This window comes from Capra hircus, chromosome 22 (assembly GCF_001704415.2).
Source record: "Capra hircus breed San Clemente chromosome 22, ASM170441v1, whole genome shotgun sequence".
Lineage (NCBI taxonomy): Eukaryota > Metazoa > Chordata > Mammalia > Artiodactyla > Bovidae > Capra > Capra hircus.
This window is the reverse complement of record NC_030829.1, coordinates 13,070,771-13,089,950: the sequence shown is the minus strand read 5'-3', so window position 1 is coordinate 13,089,950 and position 19,180 is coordinate 13,070,771. Positions and strand designations below refer to the sequence as shown.

At 43.4% G+C, this 19,180-nt stretch overlaps 1 protein-coding gene across 2 annotated transcripts in view; it reads right to left on the bottom strand.

The window, feature by feature from the left end:
* Positions 1-1,436, bottom strand: part of ENTPD3 (ectonucleoside triphosphate diphosphohydrolase 3) — a 33,738-nt gene extending 32,302 nt beyond the window's left edge. Inside the window, exons 1-2 of one of the 2 annotated variants that reach the window (XM_005695570.3) lie at positions 1,371-1,436; positions 522-573 (exon numbers count right to left, since the gene is read on the bottom strand). In XM_005695570.3, the coding sequence (XP_005695627.2) occupies positions 522-561 (40 nt within the window). In that variant the 5' untranslated portion in view covers positions 562-573; positions 1,371-1,436. Of the gene's footprint in view, positions 1-521; positions 574-867; positions 1,011-1,370 lie in introns of those variants that run through there. The other variant, XM_005695571.3, reaches the window with a different exon arrangement.

The window sequence follows — 19,180 nt, the reverse complement described above, 5'->3', positions numbered from 1 at the left end:
GTGTGTGTGTGTGTGTGTGTGTGTGCGTGTGTGTGCAAATTCTACCCCTGTGCCTGCAGTAAAAGGTGGTAACAACTCTGACCACGGGGGCGGGCGGGGGCGGGAGGCGGGCGGAGGGGGAAGGGATGCTGTAGGCGCCAGGCCAGCAGTAACTTGGATGGAAAGAGAGGCAAGCTCCAAGTACTTTACAGTTCATCACAAAATCAACAATATTCTAAAGCAGACCTTACACACAGCTGGGTAAGGGAAACCACAAGGGCCAAATTAATGGATTATGCAAACCGGAAAAACCATTTAAGCGAAACAAGCATGCTTAGTCCTGGTTTTGTGTCGCTTTGACGAAAAGAATTACTTTTATCTGTGGAATGCCGGTGGTAAAAGCCTGGTGGAGACTAAGTCTTCCACCGAAGAAGTTAAACCGTCATTTGCTGGGGACGTGGATGAAAGAGCCTGTGGGCTGAAGCTGGGATTCTTGCGTGATGCGACAAAATCATACTCGCTGCCTGCTGAGTGATACTGACCTGCTTGCTCACAAGGTTGGCGGGTCAACACCGTAAACATCTCTCCTTCCAGCTGCAGGTGAGAGAACACAGAATGACTGTGCGAACTTGGTCCCTGACTTAAGAAGTTCTGAAAACTTGCACCGCGTTAAAGCACAAACCCACTTCACTTTTTCCAAAGGAAAGCCTTCTGGGGGCCAGATGAACCTAGAACTTCCCAGGCAGACCCAAAGCTGGGCTTATATTCTAGAGTCATCTCTCGCCAACCCCCACCTCCCTCCCATGCAAAAAGGAAGAACGGACTTGCTGAAAACTTAAATTCAAAAAATTTTCGAAGAAGTCGAGCTGCTTCTGCAGATTTTCCCACCTGTACAAACCTCCTGGGGCAGAACAAATCTTCAACCTATTATCAACATTCACAGTCTGAGGCAGGGCTGTTTTTCAAAGCACGCCAGCAAGGGAGGTTTCTTTGTGTGTTCGCGGCTTGCGAGCCCGAGGTCGCCCTTTCAAGATCCAGGACGAGTATCTATCGCTGCTGGCTGGCGACCATTGCAAGAGGATGTCGGGTCCCCGGCATCCAGCGCCCCAGGATCTAGGAGGCCCCACTCTGGACTGAATCCCCACAACAGTCAAGGCATACAAGCTCCCGGCTCTCCTTTGGACCCGAAGAAGCGCTCGGTTAAAGATGCGTCCACCTCACCGGGGGCCGCATGGATCACCTCCCCACGGCCCGAGGACGTGGGGCACGCGTACTTCTGTCCCTCCCTCCGGCCCCCTGAGGATTTCGATTCCGTTTCCTTCCCTTCCAGATTTCAGCCCCACGAAGCTTCCCATTCCTGCAGCGGCTTAGACGCGGGGTCCTCTCCTCACCTGTGCGGTGACGACCGGAGGAAGGCGACTGGCGCTGCTGCAGTGCTAGCCGGCAGCCAGAGCGCCTGCGGAGGCGGGGCGAGGGCGGGGCGGGGGCGGGGCTTCCGTGTCCTAGGCCCGCCCCCTGGTCCTGGCCAAGCACCTCTTCACCTCCCCTCTTCTAGCTCACCCATGCGGAGTGGGGGCGGGGAGGTTTGGGAACCGCAGCGGGGCCCTGGCTCTTCACTAGCGATCCCGCCCGGGCCTACCTGGCAAAAGTGGGGCGGGGGTGATGTCTTCAACGTGCTGCCCTCTTTGATGTCAAGGCCAAGAGCCTTTTGACTTATCTGTTAGTTTCCTTCACAATTACTCCAAGCCTCAGTAGAGGGGAAGTGGGGTCAGGGCAGGGCAGAGGCTAGGCACTCTGTGGGTGTGCGCCATCTTTCTGCGACTTCGAGGACACCTGTAAACACCTGTAATGGGGGGGGGGGTGAGACAGGTAAGCAGACTGGCCCCTGGGTCACTTGGACCAGGAGAGCAAAGTAATCAGAGTCCTTCCCTCTTAGTTTAGCAGAACTGCCTTCACTATGCCCAGGGACATTCTCACTAGCTACTGAGCAATGCTCTCCCTCACTGCATTTTGTAGGCCAAAATTCAGTCCAAGCACTTCTTAGAAGAGGCCAAATAGGAAAAGTGACAAAGATGCAGCCATTCACATGCCCCAGGAGTCTGTTTTTAATGCACCAGCAGGTAGCCTTGTGGCCCCTCTGAGTGACCCCCAAGGACTCTTGGAATGATCCCAGCAAGATGCATAATAAGCAGGCTTCTGTTGAATCATCCCTCTTTGTGGCTCCTGAATTTTTGAAAGGAATTGCTGAGACTTCGACAGTGTCCTTGGGAGCTAGGTCCTGTGCGCCACTAGTTTTCTGTCCTGTGCAGGTAGGGCCAAACCCTTCATGAGACAAAAGGGCCTTCAGAGAACAGTACCCCTGTTTTTTGAGAATTTTGAGCCCAAAGATGAGGGTCCCAAGCTGGGTGTGTGTATGTGGGTGCACACACACAGAGCATGCAAGGGCACCAGTCATTCACCTAAGTCTGATGGACATGGACTGTTGAACAGGATTTGAACAGAGTCTAGAGTGGGACATTCAGTAAATACTTGCTGAATTGCAAGGCTTCTTTTCATTGAAAGCTGTGTGTCAATGAAACACAAGGCTTAGGACTGAAAGATGAAGGACTCTCTGCACCCAGGGGGCCATAAACCCGCAAACAGCTACTGACGCTGCCCCTAGACCTGAGGTCAACACTGGCTCGAAGGGATGAGTAACTGACCTAACATCCCCTAGGGTTTCCCAGCAGCTGAGAAGAGTTTCCTGGGCCTAAAACTTTGATATCTTTAAATTAGACTTTTTAAGCCAAGTAATAGCAAAGCTAAAACTATCTGTGGATGACTTTCATCAACAAGAGCACAAAAACAAATGTTGGTGAGGATGTGGAGAAAGGGGAACCCTCATACATGGTTGATAGGAATGTAAGCTGGTGCAGCTACTGTGGAAAACACTATGGAGGTTCTTCAAAAAAGCTAAAAATAAAGCTACCATAAGATCCAGCAGTTCCCCTAAGTTGGAAAGGATACATGCACCCCAATGTTCATAGCAGCACTACTTATAATAACCAAGATATGGAAGCTACCTCAGTGTCCATCGGCAGATGAATGGTTAAGGAAATGGTGATGTGTATGGGTGTGTGTATAGTATTACCCATAAAAAGAACAAAATTTTGCCATTTGCAGCAAATGGATGGACTTGGAGAGCATTGTGGTTAGTGAAATAAGTCCGAGAGAAACAAAGTACTGTTGATATCACTTATATATAAAATCTAAAAATACAACAAACTAATGAATATAACACCACCACCAAAAAAGATCAGTGACACTCCATGTTGGAGAAGCTGTGGGGAAAACAGGCCTTTTTGAAGCTTCTGGGATGTGACATGCCCTGGTTTTGTTCCCACCTCCTCGAAGCTTTTTGCTTGTTTGTGCCCTTCTCCCAGGAGTTTCTCAACAAGTAGCCCTGGGCCCTCTTTCCTCCTCACTCTGTACTCCCTTCTTAGGTAATCTCATCCATGCCCACACCTTCTCTTCTATTCACAAAAGCCCCTCCAATACATGTCTCCTGCTCAGGATTCCCACCTTGAGCTGTAGACTTAGAGAACTGGCTGTTTGACTTCTTTCGATGTCTTAAAAGGCATCTCAGTTTATGAGGCTTCAAGCTGAATTCCTTATCTTCTCCTACCAGATCATCACCACCTCCAAAATTTTCTTATTTCAGTGGATGCCACTCCTGCTCATCCACTTGGGCAAGCCAGCAACCTGAGGGTTATCTTAGATAATCTTTCCCTCATTCCTCATAATCAGCCACTAATTACTGTGGATATTAACCTCTTAATTATCTCTGCAATATGTACTCTATCTTCACCACCACCACCACAGTCTGAGCAAGGGTTTCCCGGTCTTTGACACTATTTGTATTTCAGGCCAGATAATCCTTTGTTGTGGAGTCAGTTCTGTGTATCATAATTTAGTAACATCCCTGATCTTCACCCACTAAATGCCAGTGACATCCATCCACACATAGTGGAACAACCAAAAATGTCTCCAGACATTGCCAAGTGTTTTCTAAGGGGTAAAATTTCTCAGTTTGAGAACCACTGGCCTAAGCTACCCTTGTCTCTCTCCTGGACATGGGCAGTGGTCTCACTTTCTTCCTTTCCGATCCATTTTCCCATCGCTGCCACCCTCCTCTTTTCAAAAGACAAATCTCACTGTGTCAGCCCCGTCCTTAACAGACACAGACACTTGTGTGCCAGCCATTTCTCAACCAATACAGACTCAAATCCTCAATATAACCTAAAAGGTCCTGCTCTGTCTGGTCCCAACCTTCCTTTCTCTGCCTCTTTTAGTCTCATTCTTCTTCTTACTTTATGCCCCAAGGGCACACCAGCTTTCTTTAAATTTGTTAATTTGGCTGGACGGGGTCTTAGTTGTGGCATACGGGATCTTTAGTTGCAGTGTGCAAACGCTTAGTTGTGGCATGTGGGATCTAGTTCCCTGCCCAGGGATTGAACCTGGACCCCTTGCATTGGGAATGTGGAGTCTTAGCCATTGGCCCACCAGGGAAATCTCCAGTTTTTCGAATATATTTCCTCCTGCCATAGGCCAGTTGCACATAATTTCCTGTGCCTTTGCCTAAGGGACAGGGTAGTGTCTGCCTCTTCTTTTATTTTTCCCTAACTAGTTCTGGTTTATACTTCCATTCTCAGCTCAGTCGCATCCACCCTTCAGTTACATGCTCCCTCAGTGGGCTTTTCTTTCCTTCAGCTGTGGTTTCATTATGGCAGTTGTGGAGCAAGTGACACCTGTTGCCTCCCACCAGGAGCAGCAGTACCAGGGTGTCAACCCACTGCATGGTTTGCAGGTGTCAGGGTCGCCAAGAAAGAGAGAACTTACACAGGCTCTGGATGGAACAATGCTTTCCCCCCGTAAAGAGACAGAACAAGAGCAGCTTTAACAGCCAGCATCCATCCTCTGTGGTCAGCGGATCTCACTCCACAGCCCAGAGTAAGACAGGGAGATGGTGCATGGACCCCTTTTCTGCTGCAGGTGAAGGACACCCTCTCCCGCACATGGGTTTGAAATTCAAAAAGGTGGGGACATGCCTGAGGGCCAATGAGCCAGATGCCCAAGCAGAACAAAAAAGTACACATCAAACCTGGAACAGGGGAAGATGTTCCAAAACAAAGAAGTATGGCTGGTACAGGCTGTAGGGCTTTTTCTCTCTTTGTAAGGAAGTGTTCCAGGCCCAGGGCAACCCTTCCAGGCAGGAAGCAGGAAGCTGCATGTGACTGTCTTCGGCAACAATGATTTCTGATGAGTCTGTCTCTGCCTACTTGATGGTAAATCCCATGCAAGTAAAAACCATGCTATTTTTACTCACCATGATATTCTTAGTGTCTACCACAGTCAAGCAGCTAGTAAATTCTCAATAAATATAATGGACAGAGTGGACAGAATGCTGTCTTACAAATGGAGGATATTAACCCTTTGACTGTCTTATATGACACATACTTTTCCCCAGTTTTCCATTGAAGACTCAGCATTTTTACAAGCTACTGCTGTCTTTCTGACTGCATGTTGCAGCTTGAAGTCTTTGAGCTGAACAAAGCATATCTAATTGGAGATAGTTCATAGTTGCTCATAGACCAGAGGGACAACTGGGTTATCCAAAGGAATGTTAAACTAATATTTAGGAAACCTGACTTCTTAGTCTCAGCTCTAATTACCAGCAGGTACATGACCCTGAACACATCTCTAGACTTCCTGGATCCTCAGGTTGTTGTTGTTGTTGTTGTTGTTGTTTTTAACTTGTGAAATGGAGACAGTAGTTATCATCTGTCTATGATTCCATTATTTTTGAAAGCTTAAGGCTAGAGATACACATCATTAGTGGATGGGAATGGTTGAAGTTTGGAGAGAGACTAGAGATGACCAGGAGTAAAGGTCTAATAATGGAGCCTCACGGTGGAAGCCAAATTGCCAGAGGTCATGAAGAATGGTTAAGGAGGAAGTGGAACAGGTGTGTGTGGGCATATGCCCCAGATGACCTTAATTCCTGCTCTCTTCTAAAGCAGTCCTCACCTTCACTGTTTGAACCAGACTTAAATCCCACTGCAGTGCATCACCTCATGTTTGTTAATGTTCTTTTGCTGTTCTAATGCATTAAAGTAAAGCAAAAGAAGCAGTTTTTCTCTGAACTTACGGTATGTAATGTTTTTATGTGGCTGATTTAGAGCATATATATATATATATAGTCGGAGTTATTGTGAGGAATTGGCTCATGTGGTTAGGAAGGCTGAGAGGCCCCAGGATCTGCTGTTTTTGACAGGCTAGAAACCCAGGAGAACCAATGCTGTACTTCTAGTCTGAGGCTGAAGGCCTGAGAACCAGGAGAGCCGATGGTGTAATTTCGATGTTTCAGTTTGAGTCCATGTCTGAAGATAGGAGAAGACTAATGTCCCAGCTCTAAGACAGTCATGCAGAAAGTACACTGTCCCCATTCTGCCAGTATTTGTTTAACCAGCTGAGCATTTGAAGATCCAGTCAAGCTAACACACAAAATTAACCGTTATGAAAGCCAGTTGCCTCTTCTTAAATTTTATGATTCTGGTCCCGGATCCAAGACTTGCCTGGGTGGTATCATATAGGGCAAGTCATGCCTTGCATTAAGTGTTCTGGGCTAGAAAAACTTCGTTCCAACATGCTTTTGTGGAAGACATTCAGGAAGATTGACAAATGTGCTTTGGGACAATGGCTCTAGAGTCTCGTTTATAAAGGAGAAAAGCAATTTAGAACCAGATGGGTGAAATTAAAACTTAAGATCAGTGCGTGATTCCAGGTGATGTGGAGGCTCAGAAGATGAATAAATCCTTCCCCTGTGGCAGCTCACTGCGAGTCTCCAGCCTCCTACACCTGCTCCAGTGCCAGACCTCACTGAATGCCCCAGCTTTCGTGCAACACCTTCTACGCCTTTGACCCTTCTTTCTTCTACACTCATAAGCCCACTCAGTGGACCAGCCCAGTATATTCCACCTCACAATTGCCTCCACGCCACTTCCATTTTCCATTCATTTAAAAAATTTGACTTGGTGGCCTCATGTTCCAAGCACTGTTCGAGGTGCCGGGTCTTGGCAGGAAATGGGGATTGAGTTCACTCCTGTCCTTCACCCTCTCATTCCAGCTCTCTTATCACTGGTTCAGACTTTTTCCCAGCCTCCAAGGATCTGCCCCACCTTCCCCTCTTAGCCATCTTACTTAGTTTTCACTTTTTTTTTTTTTTTTTTGCAATCATGGACCCTTTTTGCAGTCTGGTGAAGCTGATGGACATTCTCAGAATCATTTTTTTTTTTAATGTATAAATGAAGCACATAGAATTGCAAAGAAATCTTTATGTTGAAATGCATTTTTAAAATGTTTAAAAATCAGACTTGTGTTGTGTACACTTCTTTATTAGCTCATTAGGTCATGAGGTCCAGTAGCAGATCTAATGCCTGGTTTAATTTCAAAGTGTGATGAGGTAATGTGACATGAAGATATCTGTGATTTCTCTTGGTGACAAAATCACAGGTCTTGCCAATACCATTATGCTTTGTTGGCTATATTCATAATTGAAGGAAGCACTCCATTTCCTGAAGATAAAAAAGTATACCCCCCTGCCCCATGCAAGGACGTAAGCCCCCTGAGTTTTGTCTGTGGACTCCAGTTTAAGAACCTGCTGGATAATTCTTATAGCACAACTGTCGGTTTCTGGCTCAAAATCTTTTGATGACTCATTCATTCAACAATCAATTCTCACTGCCTACTGAAATGTCTATCAGCCTGGCATTCAAAGATCTGCTTCTGCCAATTAATTTTTTTTCTGCCTTAAAAAATTTACTGACATTGTATATACTATTCTTTTGCCACTTGCCTTTTTCATTCAAAAGATTTTCCCCCCTGAGGTTTATCCATGTTGTTGTCTATTTTGTTGCTGTTGTTTATGGATAAGTCATGTCTGACTCTTTGTGACCCTGTACACTGTAGCACGCCAGGCTCCTTTGTTCTCCACTATCTCCTGGGGTTTGCTCAAATTTATATCCATTGAGTCAGTGATGCTATCTAACCATGGTAGTTAAAACCCCTGAAAAATAAAACCTCTTTGGGGTCTGAGGAACTTGTGTTCTAGGCCAGTTCTACCTGAGTCATAGATTGGCACATACTAAATCTCCCTTAGACTCGGGCCCTGTCTGTGCCAGGGACTGGGCAGGCGTGGGCAGCCCAGTCAAAACCTTTCAGGTGGGGTAAGATTTATAAACAAGTGCTTCACTTGTCCCTTTGGGCACCAATTTTGATTGCAATCTCTTTCCATTTTTTATCACCTGATTTAGGGGAATGAAATTCTACACTCCTTGTGGGAATATGCCTAACTTCCTTCTTCACTTGACCGGCTTTAAATTATCTTTTTTCCTGCTTGATTGGCTCCTACATTATTCTCATAGTTTTCTTGTTTGGCTATAGCCACAGTTCTATTGTTATTTTATTAACAGTCTTCTCTACAAGGTGCCTTTGTTTACAATTACAGCTAGTTTTTAAAAAAGAATTCCTCCTTTCTACTTAAAAATTTTTGTTGTCCTTTTTAACTTCTTGAGCAAAATGGTTAGCTTATTATTTTGTAAAATTCCTGTCTTCTATATAAATATATCTGTGATTACATTCCAAGGCTACGCTATTTACTACAAATGCCACTTCAGCCACGTTCCACAAGTTTTCATAAAGAACATTTTTGTTATTATTCAGCGCTAAATATTTTGTGATTTATATTATGATATTCTTTGATCCATTGGTTTTTTTTAAAATGTCTTTTCTTAGTTTCCAAAAGTATGAGGTTTGGGAGCAAAATTTTTCTTTTTTTAAACTTTTTATTTTGTACTGGGGTATAGCAGCTTAACAATGCTGTGATAGTTCCAGGTGAACAGCAAAGGGACTCAGCCGTACATATACATGTATCCATTCTCCCTCAAATTCCCTGGGAGCAAAATTTTTATAATTGCTTTAGAGTTTATATTATACTGTAGTTAGTGGATTTAGTATGTATGATAGTTTTAATATTGCCTTTGTGGTCACATACTTTGTCAAAAGTGTAGATAATTTATCGGACTCCCAATGGCACTAGTGTAAAGAACCTGCCTGCCAATGCAGGAGACATAAGAGATGCAGGTTTGATCCCTGGGTCAGGTAGATCCCCTGGAGCAGAGCATGGCAATCCACTCCAATATTCTTGCTTGGAGAGTTCCATGGACAGAGGATCCTGGCAGACTACAGTCCATAGGGTTGCAAAGAGTCAGACATGACTGAAGCAACTTAGCATGAATAGACTAACGCTTTTAGGATTCAGTTGGAAAATGTTTATATGCATAATGTTCCTGGTTTTGGAGGATAGTTTTTAAGTTTTAGTAAGTGAGCAGAGTCCAGCGACTGCCTACCACAATAGAACCAGAGCCATTCTAGCAACCTCTACTGCTCTTTCGTAGCCAACCTCTTCCCTCACCGCCAAAGCACCTGGAAATCTCTAATCTGTCTTCTGCTCCTTTCATTTTGCTTTCTCTAAGAACTTCACTTTCACTTTTCACTTTCATGCATTGGAGAAGGAAATGGCAACCCACTCCAGTGTTCTTGCCTGGAGAATCCCAAGGACGGTGGAGCCTGGTGGGCTGCCGTCTATGGGGTTGCACAGAGTCGGACACGACTGAAGTGACTTAGCAGCAGCAGCAGCAGAATGTCATGTAAATAAAGTCATAAACTATGTGACTTGTTAAGTCCGACTACTTTTATGTCGCATAATGCATTTGAGGTTCATCCACATGGTTGCATGTGTCAATAATTCATGCATTTTTATTGCCGGATTGTATTTGATTGTATGGATACTCCACAGTCTGTTTATCCATTCACCAGCTGAAGGACATTTGTAAGATTTTCAGTAACACTGTATGTTTTAAATTATTGGGAGTAGAAGATGATATACATCCATTATATGAAGCTTTTTGTGTTGTTCAGATTTTCTGTAGACTTAGAAAAGTGTCGTCTGTTGGGTCTGTCACTTTCTGGGAGAGATATTTTAAAACCTCCCACATGAGAGTATATTTGCTGTTATCTCCTTATAACCCCTGTGGTGGTTTATTTTTATATGAGAAGCCTGTGCTGTTAGTTTCATACAGGTACAGGATTGTTATATCTTCCAAGTGACTTGTTCCTGTTACCATTAAGCAAAATTCCTCTTTATCCCTAATAATGTTTACTGTCTGAAAGTCCTTCCTATCCAGTATGAAGATTGCCATGCCATTTGCCCCGACTCCAGATACATTCCCCGCCTTCTCTTCCCTGCTCTGGCCCACAGACTGCATCAGCCAAGCTCTCTTGCCAGCTGCCTTGTGGTTAGGTCACCAGTGGGAGGCAGGAGTTGTAGAATGGAGAAGAAAGAGGTCAAGTATTTCTTGGTCTGCCCTCCTCCATCTAAGCTCCATTATCTGGTGGAAGCCATGTTCCTCCATGGCTGATGGAGATCTCTCCTCGGGGTTCAAGCATACTCTGAGGTCTGACAAAGCTTATTCCTCCTGTCATTTCCAGCCTGAGAGTAGCAGCAGCTTCTCTCTGTTTTTCTTGCCTATTTATTTCCTGAATTCCACCTCCCTACGTGGTTTGTCCCTAAGCCATCTTATCTGGATTCTGCTGGGATGCAGGTTTTATGTGCTTTTTAAAACCACTCCATGTTTAAGGTAAATTTGTAACTGCTGATTCATGTTTGTTTATTTTCTATCATCTTATTTACTGATCTTCATTTTCTGTGCTTTATCTCTTTGTCTTTGCTTCTTTTTCCCCTCTTTCCTGCCTTTCCAAATTGAGTTTTCTTTATTCCCTTGTTTTCCATTCACCAGTTTTGAATATATACATTCTATTTTTATTCTTCTGTTGGTTACTGTGACGTAGTAAGAAATATATATTTGGTCCCTGCTCTTGGTTCCTGACACAGAGTTCCTAAATCCCTTGGAAGTTCCTAGGTGATAGAAACATCTTTTGTGCTAATGAGACAGGTCTTGCTAGACTCATGGGTGGCTGGTCACCAGGAAGGTCAAACTTGACTAGAAGCTTGGAACTTTCAGCCCCTGCCATCCTTCTGGGAGGAGAGGGACTGCAGATTGATTAATCATCAATCATAGGGACTTCCCTGGTGGCTCATTGGTAAAGAATCCACCTGCCACTGTAGGAGACACAGGTTTGACCCCTGGTCCAGGATCCACACATCGCAACTAGAGTAGCCCCAACTTGCCGTAACTAGAGAAAGGCCCACACAGCAGCAAAGACCCAGCACAGCCAAAATTAATTAAAAAGGAGTGAGTTGGGAAACATATCCGTGTGCCAAGAGGGTGGCTCATCCCAATTCCACTGCCCCTGGAACATTTCTGGTTCTCACCTTATGTACTTACTTATCTGACTGTTCATCTGTATCCATTATCCTTCATAATAAATTGATAAATGTGTTTCCCTATAGCAAATTATTGAGCCTGAGGAGAAGGTTGTGGGAACCCCCATTAGTAGCCAAGTAAATCAGAGAGCTTTGGGTGTCAACCTGAGACCGTGATTGGCCTCTGAAGCAGAGGCAGTCTTGTAGAACTGAGCCCTTAACCTATATAGTCTGCACGAATTCCAGGCAGTTAGTATCATCACTGAATTCTGGGACATCCAGACAACACGAGGAATTAGTGTTGAGAAAAAACCTGCACACATTTGGGGTCAGAAGTGTTGAGATCAGAGGGAAAATATTCTTTCCTTCCTTTTAGTTACTCTTTTGTCTTTAACATGTATGCTCTGCTATGTAAAATATATGCTTGATGAAGATATCTTTATTTTACTCCCAAAGAGTACACGTTCTGTAAAATGCAGTCACTCTGATCCCCTCTCCCATCTCCCGCTTTTGCTGCGATTTATCCATTGTATTAGTTTACTCAGGTTGCCGTAACAAAATATGACACACTGGATGGCTTGTTGTCATGTTTAATCACTCAGTTGTGTCTGACTCTTTGCGACTCCGTGGACTGTGGTCTGCCATCCTCCTCTGTCCATGGGATTCTCCAGGCAAGCATACCAGAGTGGGTAGCCATGTCCTTCTACAGGGGATCCTCCTGAACCATGGATCAAACCTAAGCACATTCTTTTCTTTTTTTCTTTTTTTTTGGCTACACGGCATGTGGGATCTTAGTTCCCCAACCAGGGAATGAACTTGTGACTCTCGCAATGGAAGCGTGGAGCCTTAACCACTGGACCACCAGGAAAGCCCCGAGTTGGGTGGTTTAAACAACAGGAATTTATTTTCTCACAGTTTTGGAGACAAGAAGTCCAAGATCAAGGTGCTGTCAGAGTTAGTTTCTGGTGAGAACCCTCTTCCTGGCCTACAGACGGGCACCTTCTCTCTGTGTCCTCTCATGGCCTTCCCTGCAAGGATGAGAGAGAGAGAGAGAGAGCTAGGAAGGGGGGGGGGGTCTGGTGTTTCTTTCTCTTCTTATAATATATGTTTGGATAGTTTATCACTTGGTAAATGAATTTTTTAAGGCAACTGAGAGGTGACTGAAATGAACATTTCTACGGAGAGATCTGGTCTCACTTGATTTCATGAAATAGTCCCCAAAATAATAATAACCATGAAATGTATACACACGTATACTCTAGCACATGCACTTTAAAAATACAAAAGCAGAACCTGTCAAGTAAGAATTTTCCCCGTTAGCCCCATATCCACATATTCCCGAGAAACTATTAGTCCAGTTCCCAGGGTGAGTCTGGGATCCATGTGAAGGTTTATGAAAATTTGAGTACATTATGTGAAATGCCGGGCTGGATGAAGCACAAGCTGGAATCAAGATTGCTTGGGAGAAATATCAGTAACCTCAGATACGCAGATGACACCACCCTTATGGCAAAAAGCAAAGAAGAACTAAAGAGCCTCTTGATGAAAGTGAAAGAGGAGAGTGAAAAAGTTGGCTTTAAAACTCAACATTCAGAAAACTAAGATCATGGCATCCAGTCCCATCACTTCATGGTAAATAGATGGGGAAACAATGGAAACAGTGAGAGACTTTATTTTTGGGTCTCCAAAATCACTGCAGATGGTGACTGCAGCCATGAAATTAAAAGACACTTGCTCCTTGGAAGAAAAGCTATGACAAACCTAGACCGTATATTAAAAAGCAGAGAAACTACCAACATAGGTCCATCTAGTCAAGGCTATTGTTTTTCCAGCAGTCATGTATGGATGCGAGAGTTGGACTATAAAGAAAGCTGAGCACTAAAGAATTGATGCTTTTGAACTGTGGTGTTGGAGAAGACCTTGAGAGTCCCTTGAACTGCAAGGAGATCTAACCGTCCATCCTAAAGGAAATCAGTCCTGAATATTCATTGGACGGACTGATGCTGAAGCTGAAACTCCAATACATCAGCCACCTGATTAGAAGAACTGACTCACTGGAAAAGACCCTGATGCTGGGAAGGATTGAAGGCAGGAGGAGAAGGGGACGACAGTGGATGAGATGGTTGGATGGCATCACCGACTCAATGGACATGAGTTTGAGTACATTCAGGGAGTTGGTGACAGACAGGGAAGCCTGGTGTGCTGCAATCCATGGGGTTGCAAAGAGTCGGACATGACTGAGCGAATGAACTGAACTGAATAAAGGAAAGGAAAAATAAAAGAATAAGAGAAATTGGGAATTCCATGATGGTTCCGTGGTTAGGACTCGACACTTTCATCCTTGTGGCCCAGATTCAGTCCCTGTTTGGGGAACTAAGATCCTCCAAGCTGAGAGACATGGCCAGAAAACAAAAACCAAAGGACCAAAAAAAAACAGTGGAATGGATGAATTGCCCCATTGAATTCATTTCTGTCAACGATTGTTTTCTGTCTTTCTAAAATGAACATATTTCTGTAAGGAAGAAAACAGATTTTAATGGAAGAATAAAGTAATCTCTTCTGCTTGCTCCTCAAGGCCTGGCTTCCTCATCTTGCGCCCCCGAGAGTAACTCTCCAGGGGGTGCTCTAAGCCCTTGACTGTACTCAAGGGCTGTAACATTAAGGGGAGACAGTAAAACTCATTATTGCCCTTTTGGAGAAAATAGTTTTGTTTTTTAGTTTTGGTTCACCATTTTTAAACATCTTTCTAGCCTCTTTGGGTAGTGAGGGAATGGGGAAATTTGCAAAAATGTTCTGCAAAAGATTTTCTTTCCCTGAGGTTTTACAAATTTGAAGAATGCAAATGATTGATTAATTCTTATATGCTAAGTCTGCAGCCCTGTGTCCCTGACCTTTCTGGGCACTCTCAGAGTATTTTGCTATATCAGAGGCCCAAATAAGCACAGCTAAAAGTTTTATCAGTGTTACTGGTACTATAGATATGATGGGGATGTGTGTTGCTAACATGACTCAGCTCAGGAGTTCCCACCTCCTCAGGTACAATCATAGGGTTTCTACCACTGTGGGTGTCCAGGATCTCAGCCAGGTTTATGTTTTCCTGGGCTATTCCTGGATGGAGTTGAATGGGACAGGGCACTCAGATAGGGACAGAACCAAGTCCCATTGGGGTGAAGGGTTTTGCTTCTTTGAGAAATCACCAGGTGAAGAGCTGAGGTATCCGAAGTGAGATTCTGCTGCAAAAATAGAAAAACTGGAGAAGGTGGAATGTTCAGCTGGTGAGACCTCAGGCTTCTGATGGTGCCTTTCACAATGGTCCTGCCCAACACAGCTGCATGGGATGGCATTCACATGGACTTCAGCCTTGACGTCATGCAGCATGCAACCTACCCAACCAAACGCACTCACCTGGGCTTGACTGGACACGCAGGCTTCCCCTCAGTCCCTACTTCTTTCACGTTTATCTCCATAACTTCTACAGGGTCAACTTCCAAGCCTGGAAATCCACGTGTCTACCTTCTTGAGCTGCTCAAGCAGTCCTTGTGGGATTGTTGGAAGACACAATCCTTCATGCCTTTAGGAACTGTGAACGGGTTTTGGATGCTAATGATTCTGTCTCCCATAATGATGGGCTGTCAAGATTGTTGCTTAGGGGCTTCCCTGGTGACTCAGTGGTAAAGAATCCCCCTTGCAATGCAGGAGACACGGGTTCGATCCCTGGTCCAAGAGGATCCCACGTGCTGTGGAGCGGCTGAGCCCATTTGCCACAACTATTGCACCTGTGCTCTAGAGCCCAGGGACTGCCACTACCGAGCCCGTGTGCCACAACTGCTGACGCCCCCGCACCTCGAACCTGTGCTGTACAAGGGAAGCCACTGCGCTAAGAAGCCCGTGCACCGCAATGAGAAGGTAGCCCTTGTTCATCGGAACTCGGGAAAACACCTGCACTGCAATGAAGAGCCAGCATAGCCAAAAGTAAAATAAAATTATAAGAAAGGATGGAGGAAATCGTTTAAAAAATTATTGTATAAATATGTATATTTAAACACATATATTGGTGTTTTTCTTTCTGGCTTACTTCATTCTGTATAATCGGCTCCAGTTTCATCCACCTCATTAGAACTGATTCAAATGTATTCTTTTTAATGGCTGAGTAATACTCCATAGTGTATATGTACCACAGCTTTCTTATCCATTCATCTGCTGATGGACATCTAGGTTGCTTCCATGTCCTGGCTATTATAAACAGTGCTGCGATGAACATTGGGGTGCACATGTCTCTTTCAATTCTGGTTTCCTCGGTGTGTATGCCCAGCAGTGGGATTGCTGAGTCATAAGGCAGTTCTGTTTGTAGTTTTTTAAGGAATCTCCACACTGTTCTCCATAGTGGCTGTACTAGTTTGCATTCCCACCAACAGTGTAAGAGGGTTCCCTTTTCTCCACACCCTCTATATATATGGAATTTAGAAAGATGGTAATGATAACCCTGTATGCAAGACAGCAAAAGAGACACAGATGTAAAGAACAGACTTTTGGACTCTGTGGGAGAGGGAGAGGGAGAGGGTGGGATGATTTGGGAGAATGGCATTGAAACATGTACACTATCATGTAAGAAACGAATCGCTAGTCTAGGTTCGATACAGGATACAGGATGCTTGGGGCTGGTGCACTGGGATGACCCAGAGAGATGATATGGGGAGAGTGGTGGGAGGGGGGTTCAGGGTTGGGAACTCATGTACACCTGTGGTGGATTCATGTCAATGTATGGGCAAAACCAATACAATATTGTAAAGTAAAAAAATAAAATTTAAATTAAAAAAAATGAAGACATGTTCAGTTCAAAAAAAAATAAACACATATATAAATATAGAAAATATCTATGGGTGGCTCAGATGGTAAAGAATCTGCCTGCAATGCAGGAGACCTGGGTTCAATCTCTGGGTTGGGAAGATCCCCTGGAGGAGGGCATGGCAACCCACTCCAGTATTCTTGCCTAGAGAATCCCCATGGACACAGGAGCCTGGCAGGCTACAGTCCCTGGGATTGCAAAGAGCTGGATATGACTGAGTGACTGTGAACAGCACAGTAATATTATAATATATTATAATACACATATAATATATGAATTCATGAGTATAAATCTAGAGTTTGTGTCTAGGGCTAAGAGAGGCATAGGCAGGAACACCCAAGGGTAGGTACTATGACTGGTCTTTTTTTTGACTAGTCTCTTTTTATAAACATTACAGCTTAGAGAGATATAATGATTTGGCCAAGAGCCCCCTAATGTGTGATGAAGGTAATTCCTAGTTTGTCTGACCCCATTATGGTGAAACTGTTCTGCCTGATTAGTGATTTCTAGTGAGGGAGGAGAGTAAAATGAGCTTACTGAAGTACACTTCATATACAGTAAAATGCACAAGTCTTAAATGTTTAGTTCAATGAATTTGGAGTGTGTAAACACCACACAGTTCAAGATATAGAACATAGTCATCAGTCCAGAATGTTTCATCATACCTCCTCCCAGGGGTCATCACTGTTCCGATGTCTGTCATCATGAATACGTTTTGCATGGTTTTGAACTTCATATAAAAGAAATGGCACGGTACGTACAGGCTCCCAAGCGTGGCTTCTTACTCTAGGTGACGGGTGTGTGTGTGCTAGTGCATGCTCATGGGCTGCTGGGTCTTGTTTGCCCTTCTTGGTGACACATTAAATATAAAGCCAGAAGTGAACAACACACACTATGAATGGAGGAGCTGAGTCACAGATGTTCTGTAGATTTTTAATAGCTGAGTTTGGCGTGAGGCAACATCTCAAGTGAATTGGCTACGTTTATATTTGTTTTAAGCACAATAATGAAAATCATTGCCTGGGTAAGGTTTATCTGTGTTTAATAACTTCCATTCTTTAATCGCATTAGATGTTCATTTGGAAACAAAATGAATTCCATTGGAAAAGCACTGCTTGAGAAAATGCTTTATCCCACTTGATCATAATGCAGACAGTAATGAGTATTGAAATCTCAAGTTTTTAAAGGCTAGGGGCCATCCTATGTTTCTTCTGTTTCTTTATAGCACTGTGCTGGGTAGAAACGCACCCGAAGGATAAAGAGAACTGCTAGCTACTGGCCTTGAACTGGGCAGGGAGAGTCTTGCTTTTCCCCTTTCTTTTCTCTCCTCTTTCATTAGTGTTACCATAAGTGTTGGTACAGGCAGAAAAGAGAAAGGCTTCATGTCCTGCAAGTCATCTTCTCTTTTGTCTCTTAAAGGCAGAGGAACTAGGCAATACTGATTCAGGCATTGCTATTTCCTACTTGTGTGACTTTGGGCAGGTGACACCCTTTCCGTGCCTCCAGTTCCTCAGCTAGGAACCGTGATGAACATTGGGGTGCAGATATCTTTTTAAATTAGAGTTTTCACCTTTTCCGGACATATGCCCATGGCCCAGGAGTGTAATTACTGGATCGGATGGTAGCTCTATTCTTAGTTTTAAAAGGAACCTCCTTACTGTTCTCCATAGTGGCTGTTACCAGTTTACATTGCCACCAACAAGTGTATGAGGGTACCCTTTCCTCCAAATGCTCTCCAGAATTTGTTAATAAAGTTTTCTTTTCTCCAGTTTACTTTATTATGAGAATATAGTATATAATACATATAATACACAAAATAGGTGTTAATCAACTGTTTTTGTTATTGGTAAGGCTTGTGGTCAACAGTAGGCTATTAGAAGTTAAGTTTTGGGGGTCAAAAGTTATATGCAGATTTTTGACTGTGTGGGGGTTGGCGTCCTTAACCTGCATGTTGTTCAGGAGTCAACTGTATATAAATACTATAGGCTCTCCAAAGGAGGAATTTTAGTTTTGTTCACTAACGTAAATCAAGAGTAATGCCTAGGACAATGTATATATTCACTAAATATTTAAGATATGGGTGCAGTTTAAAAGATTTGATAAGAATACAGATGGGGCTTTCAAAAGTAAAAATGTTCAAGACCTGAAAAGGTCTTAAAATAGCTCAGATGAGTTTTTGGATATGATCGAGGTGCTGGTTATGTTACATGTTGATGAGAGAACTTTGATAGATTCTTTGGGCTCCAGCTGATGGCATGAAGGAGACAAAATTCAGAGGTGAATGAACCACATTTCATCAAAGCCTTTCTCAGGTTCTTCTATTTTAAAATTCTTCTGCCTCCTATTGTTATTTTTAGACAAGAGAGCTAAATGCATTCATTTGAATAATGTAATTTAAAAATGATTCTGGAGCAAAGTCAGGAAGTAGTAGTCTGCTAAGCTATACTCTTAACTTAAAATTTTAATTTTGATGTTAAAATTTAGTTAATTAAACTAAATTTAATTCTTAGTTTTAATTGTGAAGTTTTATGTTGTTTTTAAATATATAAATGTCAAGCTCTAAAGCCATCACAGTTTAGATGGCATCAGTAATTATAGTGACAGCCACAGATATTAGCATGAACTCAATACCAAAATAAATCAGACTATGGATAATGGGAATCAAAGAAGACAAGCAGTAGGACTAAATAAATGAATATGTTTTGGCTCTTTTTTCCTTAAGTTAGTTTTTATTTTGAAATTGTAAAGCCAGAAATTGCTCTTCTGATATAAGAAAAAATATGATGAGCCAAGCAAAGGTATTTCCTGGCTTTTGCAAAATGGATGAAAACATGAGATATGGGGAAATTAAAAGTTTTCCACCCTTTATTTTTAAAGCAAAGATAAAATGTTGTAACCATATCCAAACATTGGTAGTATTTTTAGTATCTTTT